The sequence below is a fragment of the Cibotium barometz genome, chromosome 19 (genome assembly GCF_041138505.1).
Source record: "Cibotium barometz isolate CiBa-2024 chromosome 19, ASM4113850v1, whole genome shotgun sequence".
Classification (NCBI taxonomy): Eukaryota; Viridiplantae; Streptophyta; class Polypodiopsida; order Cyatheales; family Cibotiaceae; genus Cibotium; species Cibotium barometz.
Genome location: NC_141064.1, coordinates 2,521,720 through 2,543,095, shown reverse-complemented (window position 1 = coordinate 2,543,095; position 21,376 = coordinate 2,521,720). Strand labels below are relative to the sequence as shown.

Sequence of the window (21,376 nt, the reverse complement as noted above, 5' to 3'; positions counted from 1 at the left end):
TGGCAGTATAGTGCCCCCGAATGGTTGAGATCTCCCTCTGCATGATTCAATATTCCTTAATATAAGTCTCTTTTCTGAAGGGAAAAAATGAACTTTCAAAAAGATGCCATGGAATATGCCACATGGGGTTAACATAGTTGACTGGCAAGCAACGCCACATTCACTTGTGCAACGTGTGAAATTAAAGACCAACACTGGATAAACAAAACATTCATCACAGAGGGACCTGGAAACTCAAGCTGCACATTGGGAGTAAAAAAGCTCAAAAAATGGCATGACAAGAGAGGTAACTCCTATGACTGCAAGCACGACGTATAGGCACCAAGAAATGTGTCGAATGCTTGCACGTAAGCTACAGCCTAGTTGGCTGGGTCAGACATGTGTTAGCAGTACTTGGCCATGCATAATTATGTTTCTCTTCAGACTGTTTCTTGTGACCTATTTTACAAGTTAAAACCCACCTACCCTTGATGGCAACAGGGTATGATACTAACCACTCGGGCCAGTGCCCATGTGAACAAACATAGTTATACCTTCACAAATGTGTCCTTACCATCATCAAAATTGAGCCAACATGACAAGCTGCATTCCCCCTCTCATAGCTGCAATTTATGTGCAGGTTCTTCCAGATATTTTGAAGCGCTGCATTGATAGTAGATCTCTCTAATGCATGTCGTATACAGTACTGTGGGTGCCCTCATCTTATAACAATGCTGTTCGTTCAACAAGCTGACTCCCTGCCGCTTGTATTCAAGAAGCCAACTACATGCGCCTCATGCAAGAGTTTACTGTCTTCAAAACAAGAGGATGCACATATCCAGTGAATACATCTGCATCCAGTTTATCAATGTGCTCCCATATCTGCAGGAAAAAGAACTTGCTGAATAAACAGATTCTCAAGAGAGCTACGAACTAAACAGAAGAACCTTCAATTACCTCTGTTGCGTACTGCCGGGTGACTGCAGAAAGCTGTCCTAGGGTAGCTGCCCACCATTGGCCTTCTTCTTCATCTTTCGGTTCCAACCCTTCCTTCGTCCCCCTGCTGCAGTTTCAGGAGGCATGAGAAGGTAAGAAAACCATCTTGCTAATCAGCTTGTACCCCTGCAGCTTCCAAACTTTATCACCCTATGCTTTACATTAACTTTTTGACTGCCTTAATAACCATGGTGAGAGCAAACACTTGTTTCTAAGCCATACTACAATTACCCATCTTTGTCTCCATCAGCATTCGTGACATCAATATCCATGGCTGAAGCATTATCCTCCTCAACAACCGACACATGCCCTCCATTGTGTGGATTTTTTGACAGCTTCTCTGTCAGCACTGAGCAGAAACTTTCAAAGATGGAAATAAAAAGACCCTGCAAAATGAAGGTCAAACAGATCAGATGTGGGTCTTGATTTGTCTTCTTAATGTGATCCTTTAAACCCTAATGATAATCATACCATCTTCCAGGTCCTAAGCAAAACATCGTGCTGCAAGATTTTCCTCTGTTCATGAGCCAAGTGAAGTGCACTCCTCTGCAAATATGGAAGTTAGCCTCTCTGCAGAATGAGAGGCAGTGCTAAATAGTCTCACCCTGGGCATGAAATTGTGCATATAAAGGATATCCCTCAACTGAACAGACCCTTACCTGACAGCCCCCCATTCTACATAATAGGAGGCAATGCTAAATAGTCTCACCCTGGACATGAAATTGTGCGTATAAAGGAAATCCCCCAACTGAACATTTATGTAAACCACATGGTTAGTGGGGCCTAATCTGCAGTTAGGGGAACTTGAGGATTAATGCAGCAAGCCGTGATTCCTTGGGTTAAGGTTTATTATTGTTATCCCATAAGTTATAGCTATTTATGAGTCCACGGCTATTTTGAGTTTGACTGAGGCTGTATATAAGTGGGTGAGCCTATTGTGTGGACTACCATATTGTTTTGAATTCTAGCAGTGTGGTCGGATGACGGGAAACGTGTGCCTAGGCTTGGGACATGGTCCACCGATGCCTTAACCCAACGGGGGCTCGGGGGTGGCCTACAGATGCGGACCTATGGTTGGGAGGTGAGCTAGCCTGCACCCCTTCTATTTGGTACTAATCTTGTTGCTTGAGTTTAGGGAGATCTAACCTGTTTGTGCTGGCCGAAAGCCAGGTGGCACCTGTGCCAGCCCACGGGCTACCCACTGGCTACGCCTAAATCTGCTGCTGTTGTTATAGGCATGGGAGATGAGCCCAGACCCGCAGATGTGTCACAGAAACAAGCCAAAAAAAACAAGCTCACAAAACGGAGCAAAAATTTGAGCACTATCACCATTTCAGTTATAAGTTTTCAAGCCTTGTTTATGGGATTTTCAGGGGATCCTTGGAGTTTTTAAAAAATGTTAAATTCCCTAATTTAAAGGGCTAAATCCAATGGCAAATAACCAGATAAAAAGGAAACCTTATTATGCATCTGTTTTCCATCTAATGAATAACAGTCATAAGAAACCATCAAAAGGGTGTTATTCTCACCCCCAGTGTTAGCAGCACCCTTTCTACAAGATTTCTTAAGTCACAACCTTGCATCAACTCTCACCATTGCACCTTTAGAATCTTACATCACCTCTCACTCAAAAAATAGGCCCACTTGCCTGCAATGCTTTGGATTAGTTTATGTTAGTTTGTGTTGATTGCATTCCTTTCCTAAACCTGAACCCAGACTACTATCCCTGGCTTAACACATGCATGTAAGTATTAAAGCTTCATGTTAACTATTGGGCGTCATTTTGGAAACTATTTATAGGAGCTTTCAATGCAGGCTTTGACCACACATCCCAAGGACCTTCTTGCAAAGACGTAGATATGAGAAGACTATGAGGAACATGGAGCTTCACAAAATATGCAGTTCATTGAAACATCACAATATTCCAAAAAGGCATACTTATGCTTTAGGACAATGCAAGCAAGGTGAAATGATACCTCTTGTTCTTTAAGTGCTCGGTTCAAAAGAGCATCTTTTGCTTCAAGAGCCTCTTGAGCCAAAATCTCTTCATTCCGCTTTTTCTCTACCATAGACTTTGCCCACTCTGCCTTAGCAGTGGCTTGAGTATGTGCTTCCTCGGTGTCAGCTGAATCTAGCAAGCCCTGAGCAGTCTGCAAGTTGGAAATAGCTTTGCTTGCTGCACCACTAGCCATATCCAGAGCCTTTTGAGCAGCCGCTAACTCTTTTCGCAAATCTGCAGTCCGATTCACTGTCTTGCTGATTGCATTCCTAAGAATCTGGAAATGAAACCACTGTCAATGAGCTTCTACGATCAAGGCATCTCTCTCTCTCTCTCTCTCTCTCTCTCTCTCTCTCTCTCTCTCTCTCTCATGGAGTGAAGCTGCGCAGCCCCCCCCCCTCCTCTGTTCGCGCTGCGCGCTGGTGGCCCTAATTGCTGCTTTCTGCCGCACTGCACCTTTGTTGCCCCGCTTCTGCCTCCCAGTTTCCAGCGCACAGACGCCCTTTGCCGCACTGCACCCCTGCTTCTGTGCTGTACACAGGCACGCTTCCCCTCCGCCTCCCTTGCTCTGCGCGCTGCTCTGTGCTCGTCAGGCTGCGCCTGTTCGTATACTGTGTGTTCGTCCTTGCTCAGGCCCCCACGGCAGCAACTAGGGGGAAATAGCACGATGAACCTACAGGAGCTGGAGGCATACATCAAAACAGTGGAGGACAACACCAAGAAATTACTGGGCGAACAAAAGAAGGTGCTGGACAGGGTTCTGAACCAAAATGAAAAACGGTTGGAAGGCCTCCGCAAGGAGATACAAGGAAAGAACTACAGGATTGAAGAACTGACAGCCCACGTGAACCACCAGGAAGAGGTGATTCAGATGTTGAAAGAGACCCAGCTGCAACAAACAGGAATGCCAGAAGCTGCCCCGATGATAGGGAACTCCGGGCAGAAATGGAAGCCCTAACGGCTACGGTCAAGGACCATACAATGGAGGAAGGGGAACTGAATATTCAGGAGGGTTTAAGGACTGACTTGGAGCAGTTGAAAGCTGCCAGTGATAAGCTGCGGGAAGAACTGCAGACCACTAAGAAAGATTGGGTGGAGGTGGTGAAGAAGCACAAACCCCGCAGAGCATCATACATGAGACTCTCGAGGAGGAGAAACGCAGGAAGGATAGGGCCCTCCATGTGCGAGTATGGGGGCTACAGGCGGGGGCTTCCCCAAGGAGGATGCCATGACACTTTGCCAGATGCTAGGAGTGGACGGGATCGCCCCCCCTTTGCAGATACATGGAGGGCAGGAAAGGATATGACACAAGAGCGACCCCTCATCATTAGATTCCCTGCTGCCACCAGCAGACAGGCCTTCTTAGACAGGCGGGCTGCCCTCAAGGGCACACAGGTGTACATGGGAGATGATCTCACTCCAGCACAGGTGGCACACCGGCGTGAGGCGATGGTGACTGTTCATGAGGCCCGCAGAGCAAGCAAGTGGGCTATCTACAGAGATGGTAGAGTCATTATCACTGAGCGCTGTCCCAAATAGGGGCGCGGGGTCTATGAGACCAAACACCTGGGGTTGGCAGAACGGAACTGCAATGGCATGCTGTGGTCGAATCCAGGAGGCTTGAGTGAGATTCTCACAAGCAGGGATGTCATTTTTTATACAGAGACTCATCAGAGCCCTGAGAGGGGCTTACCATACATAGCCGGGTATGAGTGGGAGTCAGCTTTTCGAGGCAAGACCCCCACATCAAGAGGAGTACATGGCTCGGGGGCGGGGCGGGGGGGAGGGGTAGCTGTCCTTTTTAGATCCCATCTCCGACAGATTCTCAGCATTGTCCGAAAGGACGAGGATGCACGATATCTTTGGGTGCGGCTACAGCTTAGCAGTGACAGAGTCATCCACATTGCTGTGTGTTATTTTGTACCACGCCACTCCCCTTACGCCGCACAGCATGGCCAGTCACCGTACTTACCATTATATGAGGATATCATGGAGTTCTCACAGTCGGGGGAAGTCCTCCTGCTTGGGGATTTCAACGCCAGGAGGAGAAGTCACTAGGTCCCACTACTCAATCTAGACGACCCTATGAAAACTACAAGAGCTGGACATCACTGACACAGGGCTGCAGCGATCATCGCAGGACCGTGAGGTCACAGTGTACGGGAGATATTTCTTAGAGCTGGGAGCTGCACATGGTCTCGTTATCAATAACGGGATGTCCCGATGGCCCTCCTCCGACGCCCTCACCTCCTTCCCTCGCTCAGGAGGTACTAGCACTGTGGACTACCTTATGGGATCTCCGGCTTTTGGCACACCTTATCCCCGACTTCTCCATTCTACCACCCCCTTTTGAAGCCGACCATGCCTACCTCTCTTTCACTCTTACCTGCACACCCCCCCCCCCCATCTTACATTAGACTCAGGTCCACTTTGATCACGAGCTTGACCTTGTTTACTCCAACCAGATCTACCGCCAACTCCAGGATGTGGAACCTACTGTCGCCCTATCCACCCTCACAACACAACTCACCACCATACTCCACACATCTGCCACAGCTTCTTTCATCTGCACGCGACGTCTACCGCCAAGCCACCTTGCGGTTCCATGCCCCAGAACTGTTGGTATGTTGACGAATGTCAGGCCACACGCTCCCGTCTTATGCATGAGGTACGGATTGCGCAAATCACAAAGCGCCAAGTGCAACGGATTTCTCAACGGCTCACCCAACGCAAGAAACGGGAGTTCTATGCTCGAAAAGAGGATGAGTTATACCGACTTTTCTTAGGGCCGAACTGCAAAGAGACATGGAGGAAACTCCGAGATCGCCCTGCCCAAACACATGGCACTCCTATGTACGCTCCCTCTATCATATCCCCTACCCCCACCACCAGACCCCCGCCCCACCACCTCCACCTTCCTCATAAAGGGCATCGTCCTCAAGGCCACTCATAGATTACGCAATCGGCCAGCCCAAGATCATGAGGGACTCACTGCCAAGCAGTGTTGCATAGAAATGCATTTCGTACAGGTTTGAAACGTACGAAACGTTTCGTCCTGTACGAAACACGTTTTTTATTTCATCATGAATATTTTAATACCCTACAGCCTCTCACATCGAATTGTTTCGTACCTTTTCTGTGCACGTTTCCCAGTGGCGGCCGCCTGTACTTTTTGCTATTTTGTAAGCCAGCTTGCCATCGAATCAAAGCTCGTGTCAACCCCGCCTGAAGATGAGGATGAGCATGAGGATGAGAATGCAGATAGCAGCTAGCAACTGCCAGCATCATTTTATTTGGACGTGTTATTTAGTTTGAACTTTGGACATGTTATTTATTTTGATCTTGGATTTTGAGTCATGACTCATCACCCACGTGGTGATCCTTTTGATTTTTGTTTAGTCATCACCCACATGATTTGTGATATCATCATATCTTACATGTATTTTGTTTTTATTGAAATGAATTTACACTGCTGCCGAGTACATCTCGCATGCCCATGATACCCTAGCGCCCCTACTAGCCTGCCTACATGTTCAATAGAGCCCTTTGTGAAGGATTTCCACCCTCTTCGTCCACCAACACCATCACCCCCATCCTCAAAGCCGGAGATCCACTTGATCCTAATAACTACAAGACGATCACGATTGGCCACATTGGCCAAACTCTATGGATCAGTGCTAGAAGCGCAGCTCAGTTCATTTGCAGAGCCTCAGGACAGGCTGGCTTTCGGAGGAGCTACTCTACCCTTGACCACATCTTCACCCTCCGTGCCATCATCGAGGAGGGTAGAGAGAGCACGACACCAAAGGATTTACTGCTGCTTTGTGGATTTCCGCAAAGCTTTTGATACTGTACCCCGAGACCGCCTCTTACACTGTCTGCAGGAGATCGGAGTCCCATCTGACATGGTTTGGAGCATCATCGCCCTCTATGAGTTCGTCACCGGACGAGTGAGAGGCCCAGGAGGTACATCACAAGAGATCTCCAACACTATTGGGGTGAAACAGGGCTGCCCTCTATCACCCACTCTTTTCGGCCTCTACATTGATGAGATTTGGAGCTTCACTCATGGATTAGGCAGGGCTAGTCCTACACTGGCAGGCATATTGATCCCCATACTACTTTATGCATATGACATCGTCCTCCTCTCAAACTCAGCCAAAGGGCTTCACAGACAGTTGGATGCCTTACATGACTTTTGCACTCAGCGGAACCTCTCTATTAACCTTGGTAAAACCAAGGTAACGGTCTTCAATACCTCTCACCCCGTCACATCGAGATTGAGCTTCACATATAGAGGGGATCCTGTGTAAATTGTCTCATCCTATGTCTACCTTGGTGTCACTTTGAGTGGCCCACGCTTTACCATGCTTCCCGCAGCACATGCTAGAGTGACGCGGGGATATGCAGCCTTGAGCTTACTTGAGCGGCAGTGCTGCCAGGCACATTTCCAGGAGTCCAGGACGAAGGGATGGCTTTGTAACACCCTCGTCACACCAGCCTTGATATATGGAGCAGCTTTTTGGGGGCCAGATTTATCCGATGAGGATTGGCAACGAGTTGAGAGGCCCCAAGTCATGATGTTCTCCCGTATGATCCGCAGCAAACCATCAGTCCCACACCAAATTATCCAGGCAAAGTTTGTTGCAGCCCCGATGGTAGTGGAGGCACTCTTCCAGATAGTCACATACCTCCATCACATTAGTCACATGGATCCCCACAGGTACCCGAGGCTTGCTTTGGAGTTCTCCAGACAGCTAGCACTTGAGGGACACTCTGGAGTATGGTATGCACTAGTTTCCACTTGGTTCTCAATATATGGGCTCTGCATGGACCGCCTAACCCCCCTTCAGTACAGTTTGGACTCCCCTTTTTTTCGACTATCTCACGAGGTTACCAACCGGGTTATCCGTTCAGATCTTCTTAGCCTCTACACACATTGCACATGGATCACGCCCCCAGAGCTCCCCACGAAGATGCACTTTTACAGAGACCACTTCCTCACACTCATTGAGGATGGATTCATCCAGCAGCCGGGCTACTTGAGTGTTCACATGTCCCATGCCATGTGGATTGCGATTGGCCAGATATGGGTTTCTTCCCACCGCCTCAAAGTGGAGATAGATAGAGCTGAGCGCATATTCAGAGCCGGGAAGCTCGTACGGACACCAAGAGAGGAGAGGATCTGCCGACTATGCCACATAGAGGTTGAGACGGAGGAGCATTACAATGCGCTGCCCAGTATACTATGAGATCCGCAAGAGGTTTCACTGTCTATTTCGTGAGGGATTCGGTCCCCTCTCCAAGATCATTGATTTCCAGGACCAGTGTTGCCTGGGCCTCTTCCTACTTGAGCTCCGCAGACACAGGGACACCTTCTTGAGACACAGGCCCCAGCCACCCCGCCCCCTCCCTCGGCAACCAACCATCACCAGTTTCTTCCGGATCCCAGGAGGTGGAGGACACCGACAGTGGATCTTGTGGACCCTCCACGAGCTGCTCTAGACCTACCTCGCCCGAGAGGAGTTACCTCGGACCGAGCCTCTGCACTCGAGCGTGCCCAACGCCCTCGACCCCCCCGTCGGCTACAATCACCTCATCAGCTCCAGATCCAGAACATGCTCCACCGCCATCGAGCTACCTTTCCACGCGACATAGCTGAGGGAGACCTCTCCACCATACTCGTCAGCCCCATGCTTGACATTTTGGAGAGTGGTATACCATCTACTCGGAGCTGATGTTGCTCCCATGTTTTTTATGTTTTTAGTATTCCATGACAAGTTTCCATGGACAGTTTTGTATCACCCCAGTGAGATAGCTATATTTATGTTTTCTTTCTATTTTATTTTCCATTCCATGATGAGATATGCCATGGACATTATTGTATCACTTTGGTCTCATACGCCCATTGGGTCTTTAGTAGACGCTTAATCTCTCTCTCTCTCTCTCTCTCTCTCTCTCTCTCTCTCTCTCTCTCTCGCTCGGAGGAACAGTGGAGACGGAGGAACATGTCCTTTTAACATGCCCACAATATGACCACATAAGAAAGGACTTTAGTACCATTCTAGAAGGATATCATGACTTGGTGGATCTGCTCACACATGCCAAGCTTGCTGCTGTAGGCATTTATATCACCAAGATTCTTAAACATCATGGCTACCTTACAGCACAATGCGACCATACGACAAGCTCCATATCACTCCCATGAAGGGAGAAGGCTTTGTATTTCCCTCCAATTAAGGGAGGAGGCTTTGTTTTTTTGTTTCTTACAGCTTTGTAATAATTTCGTGGAGGTCCCATGGGCCGTTATCGGCTCCCAGAGGACGATAATACATTCTTCTTCTTCTTCTCCTCCTCCTCCCCCTCCTCCCCCTCCCCCTCCCCTCCTCCCTCCCTCTCTCTCTCTCTCTCTCTCTCTCTCTCTCTCTCTCTCTCTCTCTCTCTCTCTCTCTATATATATATATATATATATATATATATGAACAGCCAACTGGAACTGCAATGGTACCTTTTAGTCAGATCCAGGACCTTTACCAGACGGTACATCATCTTCTACACACAGACCCATCAGAGCCCTGGGAGAAGTTTACCACAGGTTGCAGGGTATGTATGGGAGTCAGCATACAGAGGAGCGTCCAGAACATGTGGAGTCCACACGGGTGAGAGGACGGGTGAGAGGGGGGGTGGGACGTAAGTTTTGCAGCCCTCTGCAGACCACATCTCTGCACATGGCTGTATGCTGTTTTCCACTGGATACATCCAGCAATAGGACTCCGGTCATACAACTTTCTTTGGTAGGTCTTTCTTGGGGATGGGCGCCGCACATGGGCTCATCATATATAACGGCATGCCCAGTTGGCCCACTTCACGAGCTCTCACATGCATCCCCTACAGTGGGGCTCTAGTACAGTTGACTGTGAAGGACTCCCCGGCCAACACATTGTCGACTTCCCTGTCCACACCCCCCCCCCCCAATTGGCGCAGATCACACATACTTGTCATTCGCTATCTCAGGCACCTTCCCCAAAAACCCCCTCACAGACTCATTTCCACCTACACAAAGATCCACCTCAACGTCATCTCAAGGCCCAACTCTCCACTCTTGCTCTTTAAGCCCCACTATCCACTATCACGGCCCAAATCACCACTTTTGTGCACAATACAGCCCACATCTCCTTCCCCTCCACACCCCTCTCTACCACCAAGCCTCCTTGTGGATCCCTGGGGCCTGCCTCCACATTGGGTGTCTTGTGCTCAAGGAGTTCGGCCGAGCCTCACTACGATTGTCACTCAAAAAGGATCAATAGAAGTCATGCTCGCACTTGACCAAAAACACCTTCTTAAGAAGGGTTAGGCATTGGAACATCTTTTGCGCTTGGTGCACAGTGATTTGTCTTGTTGCTTTATCGTGTAAAATGCGTAAGCGTGTGGTCTTGCACTCGTCATCATACCAACTATGTTGAGGCAGGGATCCACAAGGAGGCTTCGTGGTAGTGGAGGGGAAGGAAATGTGGGCTGTAGCATGCAAAAAGGTGGTAAGTTGGGCCATAAGAATAAGGCATTTTCTGTCAAGTCATCCTCACACTTGACCAAAAACGCCTTCTCCCTAGGACGGGTTAGGCATATTCTTTGCCCTTGGTGTGCAGTGATTTGTCTCATTGCTTTATCGTGTAAGATATGTAGGCATGTGGTCTTGCACTCGTCTCATCATACCAACTCCCCCATCATAGATCTGGCCATTTGGCACACCTACGACCGAAATCTCTACCACATTCCCAATCCCACCCCACATATCTCTCACCCCGACCCTAGCCAGCTTTTACCACCACCCTCTTTACCATACATAATGTTACTAAGGCCATACATAAACAGCAGCATGGGAAGGCCAAGAACCATGAGGACTTACCAACTGAGCACGCTGCTCACGCCTAAGACACTCTGACCCCCTTCCTAGCTGATATGTTTAACATAGCCCTTTGCCAAGTTTTTCCACCCTCATGGTCTAGCAACACCATTGTGCCAATCATGGGATTGAGTTCTTGCCTGGCTGAAATCCTTAGTTTAGCAGCCTTTACCTAGAGGGAGGACTACAAGATTGCTCGGCAATTGCAAGATTATCTCAGTAAGGGCTTTGTTCAACCGAGTAAGTCTCCATGCGACACACCCATTCTTCGATCGAATAGAAGAAAGACGGTAGTATGCGTTTCTATGTTGATGACAAGGAAATGAACAAACTCACCGTTAAGAACAAGTATCCTTTACCAAGGATGGATGACCTGGTTGACCGTCTTCAACGTGCAAAATATTTCACGAAGATCAATCTCAGATCAAGTCATAACATCGGATAAGAATAAAACTTGAGGTGTGCTAAAACCTGAGGATGTGCCTAATACTCCGTTTCACATGCTGTATGGCCATTATGAGTCCTTGGTGCTATCCTTTGGGTTGACCAATGCTCCTGCCATGTTCCAGCAGATGATAAACGATTTTTTTCGTCCATATCTAGGGAAGAGGATTGTTGTCTTCTTCGATGACATATTAATATACACTAGCTCATTGGAAAGGCATTTACAGCACCTCATGATTTGGATATTTTGAGAGAAGAGAAGCTATTTGCGAAGGTGTCAAAGTGTGACTTCCCTAAATAAGAATCTTCTGTATCAAGGTCACAGATGGTGTGAGGATAGACCTAGATAAATTTCGCAAGGTTCTAGAATGGCCTATTCATGGCAGTCGTTCGAATGTTAAAAACCTAGAGAGACTATTTATATGGTCCCAGGTTTGTAGTATGTATTGACATTAGGGTTTAAGCATAAACCATTAAAAGAAGCATAAATGGCTTGATACTAATAATAGAGCGAGAATGCACGAGAGGCTACATCTTGCTTAATGTGTTATATTAAACATAAAATGATAGTCCTTTTATAAGGGACAACCCCTTTACATATTCTAAAGCATATGTTGCCACCACATATGCCTTATGCTAAATATGATGCCAAGTGTCCTCAATAGGTGTCACATGCTCACATAATATCTTGAGGGGGAGTTCCCACACACAACAGAACCCACACAATAGATATCTTTAGGAGGGGTTGTTCCCACAAAACACACACACTTTATACAAATCTCCTTAACATTGACTTTCCCTAACAATCCCTCCTTCAATGAAAAGCAGGCATGAGCCAGAGATAGGCTAACAAAATGATGGTAGCTACTGGATGTCAAACTGCACGAACAATCTCCAAGAGTAGCCTCGAACAGAATCTTCCTTTTGCACCGATCTTCGAATGTGCTATCGATGAAGATGAGGCCGTGAACAAAGCCCTCCCAAAACTGGGTCTTCACAAAAGAGTGTGATGAGGATAGAGAGGATGAAGTGGATTACTTTACTTGCTCCATCAAAAGAAAGGGAAATTACATGGAGTGATAATAGCACATGTGTGTACAAACTTGACCCTTGCAAAGTATAAAAGCATACTAGATAAGCCTAAAACCTGATAAAACCTTAACCTATAGAGCTCAACCTCAAATCTCAAAAGCATTTACATAGCTAGCAGTGATAAAGGACAAATTCTCCAGCTGAGTATTCGGGACCAATGTACAAGAGTGACGAGATTCTAGAGACAACAAACTAGTAGAGGTACGAGATCTAGATCAAAACAAGAACTGGAGCATCAAATCAAGACCGGTTGCTAAAGAGAGTGGGAAAAGCCTCGATTTTGCACTTACAACTATAATTTGTCGACACCAAAATAGTGTTGTCCGTAGATAGCCACTGTCACGAAGCTCAGGAACCCCAAAATCACAAAAGCCCCAAATTTTGGTAACTTTTGCAGCTTCAATTTTGTGTGCATGTACAAACCTAAAAACAGCAGGAACCCTTTGATCTGATACCAAATGTTGGCCCACAGGAACCTATTATTAGGGTTTGTGAGGCAATGGACAGTCTCTGTCACACACACACACACAAAGGAAGCAAATCAATCGAGAGAAAGGGAGGCGTACTTGCACATATATTCACAAAATAATGATAAGTGGCAAGTACAAGTGATAATAACAAAACCTAATCTAGGTGTCCTTTTACACTAGGAGACGAAACCCGTAGGACAAAAGTGGCCCTAGAGTTAGTGCCTGTTCACATGCAAAACTATATATAAGCATATATGCCTTCAATAGCTACATCCTTGAAGAAGCTCCTCCGCAATACGACCTAGCATCCCTTACCACTAGGCCACACCCTACACGTGTCGTCGAGGTGAACATCCCTAAAGGGCCATGCTGAACGATGTCACACCAGACAATCGTAACAACTTATGAGCCTAGGTTTCACTTATATAGGCCACTGGGCTTTTAACCCTATAATTACTTATAACTATGCCTCCACTTATAAGCCTCTTCCCAGTTGAGGATATCTCCCCACTAGGCGCCCCATGTCCGGCCTCCTACCTGACCCCACACTAGTGTGCACCTATCCTAGACGTAACAGCCGTAGGAGGTGGATAGATGCGTTGTACTCCATTCACGAGGGGGATGACATGAGACTAGTTTTGTCGACACCACTCCAGGCATGTAAATTGCATCCATGTATATTGTAGTAGAGGACGATGACATCTAATGTGTTCCAATGGTCCCACTAACATCACTATTCATTGTACATGTAGGGTCCGTGAAGTACCCAAGCCTATGTTATTTTGGCACTTCTAGTTTCCGTGTTTATACTCGCATGGAACTTTTGTAACACTTTTTGGACTCATACACCCTTTGGGTCTTTAGCAGACTATGGGAGCTTCCACCAGATAGATACCTCCAGCTTGCCCTAGAGTCCTTCTGATAGCTGGCACTTGATGGAGACACCCAATGTTGGTATGCAAAGGTGAGCACTTCGTTTGGTATGCATGGCAAGCAGATGGGGACACTCCCACCGTTTTAGTATAGCATAGAGGTCCCTTCCTTTGTTCTCAGCTGCACAGAACTGAACAAGGTGATCAGGAAGGACATTGTGAGATTGGATACTAAGAGGACTTGGCATCCACCCCTCCAACCCCTAGGGACGAAGATGGCTTTCTACAGAGACCATCTTCTTCACATGATGGAGGACGGCTTCATCATACGCCCGCACTACATGGATACACATCTCTCATTCGAGGTGTGGTGTGCGACACATCCGCACCTCATCCCACCAATTGAGAGTGGAGACAGCCAAATATGGGCCGAGAGCAGCCGCACAAAGGACACGGCATGCCAACTTTGCCATACAAAGGCTACTTATATATGCAAATGCCCAGTATACTATAATAAGATCAAGGGGAGGTTCCACCTCTTCCAAGAGGGATTTGGACCGCTCTCTAAGACCATGGATTTTCTAGACCACGGATGTCTGGGGCTCTTTCTTCTTGAGCTCCACAGACACAAGGAATCCCTGTTGTAGCCCAGATCAGTTACACCTTCCCGAGGACCAACACAGAGAGCTCTCACTGACTTCTTCAAGACTAGAGCACCGAGAGCAGATCCACCCACTCCCGCCGGTTCAGCCTTACTACATTGGGTACTTGTTGCAGCGCCCTATATGAGATATTCTTGGCTGATGTGAAAGCTTGAGGCTCTTTGTTCTTTTACAGATATTTTCTTTTAATTTCACTTTCAATACCATGATGATGTGTATGTTCTTTTAGTTTTACTTTAACACCATTTTGGTCTCATAGGTCATTTTGGCCCATCTTGCAGCGCCCTACACGAGATATTCTTGGCTGATGTGAGAGCTTGAGGCTCTTTGTTCTTTTACAGATATTTTCTTTTAATTTTACTTTCAATACCATGATGATGTATATGTTCTTTTAGTTTTACTTTCAGTACCATTTTGGTCTCATAGGTCATTTTGGCCTTTTGAAGACGTTAATCTCTCTCTCTCTCTCTCTCCCTCTCTCTCTCTTCCTTCTGATGGTGTCCCATGAGAGAGAGACAGAGAGAGAGAGAGAGAGAGAGAGAGAGAGAGAGATTAATGTCTGTGAAAGGCCAAAGTGGCCTATGAGACCAAAACATAGTACACAGCTGATGGTGTCTCATCAAAAGTAAGACAAAAAGAACTAAAAAAGTCCTAAAACAGTCCTAAACAGCTATGAAAGGTCTCTCTATGCGTGCACACGCACAAAAGCCCAACTGGGAAGGTTTGAACAATGTGCTACCTCCCATATATAATCTGAAGTGTGGAACTGCCTGACATTTTCCAGTGCAAAAACCCAGCAAGCAATGGAAAGATTCGATATTATCCTGTATCCCATCATGCGATCAATTGCGATAACTGTCATCTGCACACTGTTCTGCCAGACTTTGGAGACTTCCTGGATTAGAAACACTTGCAAGCTCTGATCTGATGCTAGTTTACTGAGAACTTGGCCATATCTCTCCAAGACAGTGACCATATGAGTGAAGCTCTTCGACCCCAAGTAGAACAAAGTCTGGACAACAATCTCAATGGCAGTTCTCTGGCCAAAAGAAGGCAATATTTTCTCTTCTACCCACACTTGTATGTCCCTTGCTGTTTTCTTGCTTTTAACCATCGCAGTCAGTTCTGTAGATAATAGCATTTCTGACTCAGTGCAACCTTCCTGATTCTCCGTGGTGTACTTGAAATATGGAGAGCTTTTGGGAGGTAAAAGCTCCACTAGCTTTGAGACATCCTCCAAGCTCTGCAAACATATCCAAGAGAAGGGTGTAAGCCTTTTGAATTCCAACACTTCAAAATTACCCCTAATGTTCCTTTGAAATAAAATATACCTGCTTTATCTTTTCAAAATATGCTAGCCGGACTTCTTTTTCAAGTACTTCTTGAACAAAATATCGTTGTGGTGCCCACTTTGGCAATTCTACAACATGAGCCCACTCTTCCCAAGGCCAAACAAACTGAAAATTCGATCTGTAAAACAAAACACACATGCATTCTAGTATTATGAACTTTTGTCTTTCACAAAGACGAAGACTAGCCCTATTTGACCAGAGATTAATAAAGTGATGCAAAAAAATATTAATTATAGAAATCGTGTAGTGCACAGTATTAAGCAAGATCTGGGGCTATAACTGCATTTATCAGATCCAAACAATGGTTACACGCAGGATACCCATGCCAATACTGTAGTACACAACTGTTGGAATCTCATCAAAGTAACGAAGTTTCACAGAGTAGCTGCACAAGTCATAAAAGAAAAAACATCTGCAAACGCGAACTACTAAGCAACGCTGCAGCTCTCATGTGAAGGAACATGTACGTCCCTCAAGCAAGGTATAAACAAAAGATGAGAGGGGATGCTCCCTCTCCAGCTGGATTCTCTCACTGGGAAATTACATGGGGGACCAAGGAGGGAGAAGCCACACTGGAGGCCTGTAATGCCACTTCAGGTGGTAGGGTCCCATGGTCAGTAATATCTCCCTCTGATCTCATAATAGACTGGGCACTGCCAATCATAGTGTTCCTCTGATTCAGCCCCCGTCTGACAGAGTCTGCATGTCCTGTCCTCTCTTGGTATCCGCTCAGCTCTGCCAGTCTCTATCCTCAGTGTCTAAGGGATGATACCCTAAGCTGGCTAATGGCTATCCTCATAGCATGGGACAGAGAACAAAGAGATAACCTGGTCTCTGAATGAACCCATCTGCTGTGAATCTCGGGAAATGATCTCTGTTGGATTGTATCCTGTTAGGAAATGGGCCTACCGGTGTGATCCATGTGTTACGTGTGTATAGCCCCAGTAGACCCTATCGGATCACCCGCTTCTTGTCCTCATGTGTAAGCCTAATGTATGGGGAACTCGATCATACTGAAGTGAAGGGAGCCGATGTCACAAACCCCTATATTCTAGGGACATGCGGATGCGTGTCAGACCTAGAAACATGCGGATGCATGTATGTATTATACCTAGGCATGTGTATGGATCATATGAGTGGATGCATAAGAGTCCAAGGACATGGCAAGACATTTGTGGACTTTAGGGCGGTGCCCGTGTGGATTCCGGCCATGCACACATGGTGTGTTATGATGGCAGGCGGAATATTTTCAAGTACAAGAATGATGATAGGTGGTTCTCCAAGTTTACATGTGCACAATGCATAAATGATGCATGCCATAACTTTATTTTACTTTGTGTGACATTGTCTTGCTGCCTGGACAATGCTTGTTATTTTGGCTTGTGAAGTCCGAGGGACCGGGGACGCCGGGCACCTTGTGGACACGTGTGTGCACTCCTGTTTGGGCCTAAAACTGTGGGCTTATGGGTTTTGCAGGTGGTAAGTGCATCCACACTCAATTTACAGCTTACTTCATTTACTACTAAGGTTTATTGGTTTGCAGGTCCACACTCATTAATAAGTGGCCGGACAACTTATAACGCGTTCGCATTTGGTTGGACCAAAATTAATGAAGTCCGAACAGCTTATGACCATTTCCCATTTGGTTGGACCTAAACTTATACAAATAGGACAAATGGAGCACTATGGGCTGGACACCTACCTGGACACCTTATGGGGACACATGTCAGCCAGTATGTGTATCCACCAAGCCCCTTAAGTGGCACTGGAAAAAGGCGCCTCCCTCAAGAGGCCTTTTGGGCTGTTTTATTCATTATTCAACACATTGGAGAGCTGATTGGAGCTTTGGGAGTTGCTACAGGGCTGGTTGCTTGCTTCCCGGACTCACACAAGCTTGGACAACGATCCCCACACTCTTCTAAAGGGCTGGTTGGTAAATTTCAGACCTGCAATTTCTAGTTATTGCGAGTTTTGGGCTGGTTACAGGTGTCCAAAGTCAACTTGGACAATACAGGACAACTCTAGGGACCTCCACAGGGCTGTAGGACCCTTTACAGGTGGAATTCTCGCGATAGAAAGTTGCTGTTTTGGACTGGTTATTGCACAAAACAGACCGGACAGCAATGGAATATGTGAGCATGGATGTGTCTCAAGGATTCCTGGTATAACAGGTGCTTAGGGCAAGCATTGGGGACACTTGCCCGCGGAGAATATAGGTTTCTGGATCAGTTTCTCGCGTGGAAACAGGGCCAAAAGATCCATTTACATCTTGTGCAGGGCGGAGTACCTGTGAGGATTGTGATACTCTTGTGCAAGGCGGATGTACCTGTGAAGAGGCTTGTGCAAGGCGGATGTACCTGTGTGTAGGGCGGATGTACGTACAGATTCTCTTGTTTGAAATGTATTCATTCATGATGTATTTGGAAGAATCAGGTGCAGGCTGGTGGTGAATCCCCAGGCACCCGTAATCTTGTACTTTGCAGACTCTTTTGGTAATATAAACTAAAGGGGGGAGGTCAGCCTATCATCGGCCCCTTTATGTGGTGTACTGTCATTTTCAACTTTGTGGTTGTAATGCTCAAGTGTTAAGTGCTCAGAATCTTGTTCACATTTATATGATTCCAATACACGCGTCCGCCTCCCGTTACAGCTGATCCATCTGTTTTTTATGTGCCTGAAACCAAGTGAGTGTTGTGCCATACCAAGATGAATGCTCTCCTTTGGCTGGTATCAGCTGTGTGATGACTGTAACTCAAGTTAGGGGAGTCAAATGGATTCATCTCCCTCACCGTTTGTTTATAAGTGACTGTATGGAACAAGGCCTCCATCAACATAGGAGCTGCAGCAAACTCTGCCTGGATGATCTAGGGGGGACAAATGGTTTGTTGCGTATTATCCGTGATAACATCATGATCTGAGGGCGCTCTATGTGCTGCCAACCTGCTGGGGAAAAATCATGTGCCCAAAAGGGAGCTGCATACATAAGTGCCGAGGTGACTAGGGCAACACAGGCTCTTGGAAATGCACCTGGAAACTGAATGACCAAGAATAGGGTTTCACTATAGAGCTATAGCAAGTGGAACTCCATGGTGGAGAGAGAGAGAGAGAGAGAGAGAGAGAGTAATATAAAATAATGCTTAAGAGAGAACAAAAGAAAGAAAAGTTAGGGGTTCACTCTAGAGCTATAGCAAGTGGAACTCCATGGTGGAGAGAGAGAGAGAGAGAGAGAGAGAGTAATATAAAATAATGCTTAAGAGAGAACGAAAGAAAGAAAAGTTATATTAATGTCTACAAAAGGCCAAAATGACCTATGAGACCAAAAGGATTACATCATGTCCTTGGAATACATCATCATGGGTACTAATATGAAATTGAAGAAAATCACAAAGCTAAAATGCTAGAGCTGATCCATGTACAAAGAGAATAGGTTCGCATATCATCCTAAGATATCCTACATGGGGCGTTGCAACATGGCACGCAGAGTGGTAAAGCTCAACCTGGGTGAGGGAGTCCTATGCTGGTGTAAAATGATGGCCCTGATCCTCCTATGTTGACGTAGGCATGGGTGGGGGCCTCCGGGTCGAGGTCATCGACCTCTCCATAGCTCAGTGGCTCTGTCCAAAGTCACTCCTCTCGGTCAGGATCCTACATCAGCCTGGGGTCCAGGTAGGGTGGGTGCATCTGTGCTCAATGCTCGAGTTTGGAAGAAATCAATAAGAGCTCTCTGCACTGGTCCTTGGGTAGTTGCTGCTAGTCTAGGCCATAATAGTGTTTGCGAAGCTCCAACAAGAAAAGCCCTAGGCATCTCTGATCTGGGAAGTCCATAATCTTGGAGAGTGGTCCAAACCCATCTCAGAAGAGGCGGTGGAACCTCACCTTGCGCTCAGAGTATCCAAGACATCAACATATGTAGTGCTCCTCCGTCTCCACCTTTGTATGGCAAAGCTAGCACATCCTATCCTTTCTTGCAGCCGTGCTTGGCCCATATCTAGCTATCTCCACTTCAACTGGTGGGATGAGGTGCATATCTGGCCAATCGTGCATCACATTCCAAATGACAAATGTGTGTCCATGTAGCGTGGGCGTGTGATAAAGCTATCCTCCATCAAGTGAAGAAGGTGATCTTTGTAGAAGGCCATCTTCATCCCGAGGGGCTAGGTGGGTCAGCGCTAGGTCCTCTAAGTATCCAGTCTAACAATGTCCTTCCTAATTACCCTGTTCGGCTCTGATCAAAGGAAGGTGAGAGAATATATGCACGACTTGATTAATTATATTAAAGCTCTCACCAAGTACATGCTTTTATAGGCTGAATGCCTTATCTTTCTCGACACACTACTCATGGGACAATGACACTCAGCTAATCCGGTGACATCACTACTTACACACACAAACACTTTGGTGGCTATAAGAGGTGGTTCACATGTACTTACTTACTCACATAAGTGAGTTTACACACACAAACAAGGGTTGTTCACAAAGACACAAGTAAACAGGGGTAAATGTACACAATGGGTACATACACAGTCTCCAAAACGTCGTTCAAACCAAGGCATGGCACAGAAGGCTCAAAGGCTTAACAAGCATGGCTCGATGCCTCAACAAGAATGGACGCACAAAGACGCAGAGATTAGAGAACACGTGCCAAAAGAGCATGACCGCTCATGGCTTTATCACTCTCATAAAGTCAACCCCCCCTCAACCTAAGTAGGGATAAATTAAAATATTGGAGCCTTTTATAACACAAGGCGGTACAAACACATAACAGACTGATGTAAATGTCGAACACTTAATGCAAATCTTTTTCGAGGGACAACTTGGGAGAGGACCCAAATTGACTCACACACAAACACATAAATATTGATGGAAGATTAGACTCCCCCCTCGAACACATGTTAGTGATGGATTTTCTTCCAACGGCATTGCCGAGCAATCAACACCCAAGGCATCATTTTAGGCTCCAAGGCCAAGGCAGAGAATCCGAAATTGCACAAATTGAGAGCTATGCAAAGAAATCCAAAGTTTTTGTCGAAGTAGCAACTTCAATTTGATACAAAGGTCTCAATTTTCCAAAATTTTTAAGGGCCTAGAAGCTCCAATTTCGTGTTTTTCAAAAAAAAAATCCAAATTCTAAATGCTATAATGGCTTCAATGTTGATGCAAGAGCTCAATTTTTGCAAAAACCCCAAATGTTTGCACATTAATACGCTTTCATTTGAAGATTTTAACCCCAAAAAAACAAAAAAGCCCCAAATTTTTGGGGTTGTAGAGGCTTACACACAAACACAAGCGGGTACACAAACAAGGGTAAATGTACACGATGGGTACATACACATAGTCTCCAAAATACCCACAAATCCCCCTTCGGAGCGAAGGTGGAGATGTCCCGAGATACACCTTCAATAGCCGTTGTGATTTCAGCTCCTCTTTGCACTTCTATGGCTCTTGTGTGCTATGCCCCACTTTCGTGCATTTTTAGCGCCTACCCCATCAACATCAACGTTCTACACGTCAACTCCTTGCACTCCCACCTGCACCTCTTAAGGATGAATGTGTGCAAGTGTTTGTGAACGTTCACAAAGCAGTAGTATAGTCGGCGGCTATCTGCTT

The 21,376-nt window shown here is 46.4% G+C and overlaps 1 protein-coding gene across 3 annotated transcripts in view; it reads right to left on the bottom strand.

Moving 5' to 3' along the window:
• Nucleotides 1–223: 223 nt before the first annotated feature.
• Nucleotides 224–21,376, bottom strand: part of ABH1 (ARM repeat superfamily protein) — a 61,208-nt gene continuing 40,055 nt past the window's right edge. For 2 of the 3 annotated variants that reach the window (XM_086813126.1, XM_086813127.1), the window contains exons 15-20: nucleotides 15,749–15,887; nucleotides 15,157–15,660; nucleotides 2,952–3,251; nucleotides 1,207–1,361; nucleotides 937–1,042; nucleotides 224–861 (exon numbers count right to left, since the gene is read on the bottom strand). In XM_086813126.1, the coding sequence (XP_086669252.1) occupies nucleotides 763–861; nucleotides 937–1,042; nucleotides 1,207–1,361; nucleotides 2,952–3,251; nucleotides 15,157–15,660; nucleotides 15,749–15,887 (1,303 nt within the window). In that variant the 3' untranslated portion in view covers nucleotides 224–762. The remainder of the gene's footprint in view (nucleotides 862–936; nucleotides 1,043–1,206; nucleotides 1,362–2,951; nucleotides 3,252–15,156; nucleotides 15,661–15,748; nucleotides 15,888–21,376) is intronic. The other variant, XM_086813128.1, reaches the window with a different exon arrangement.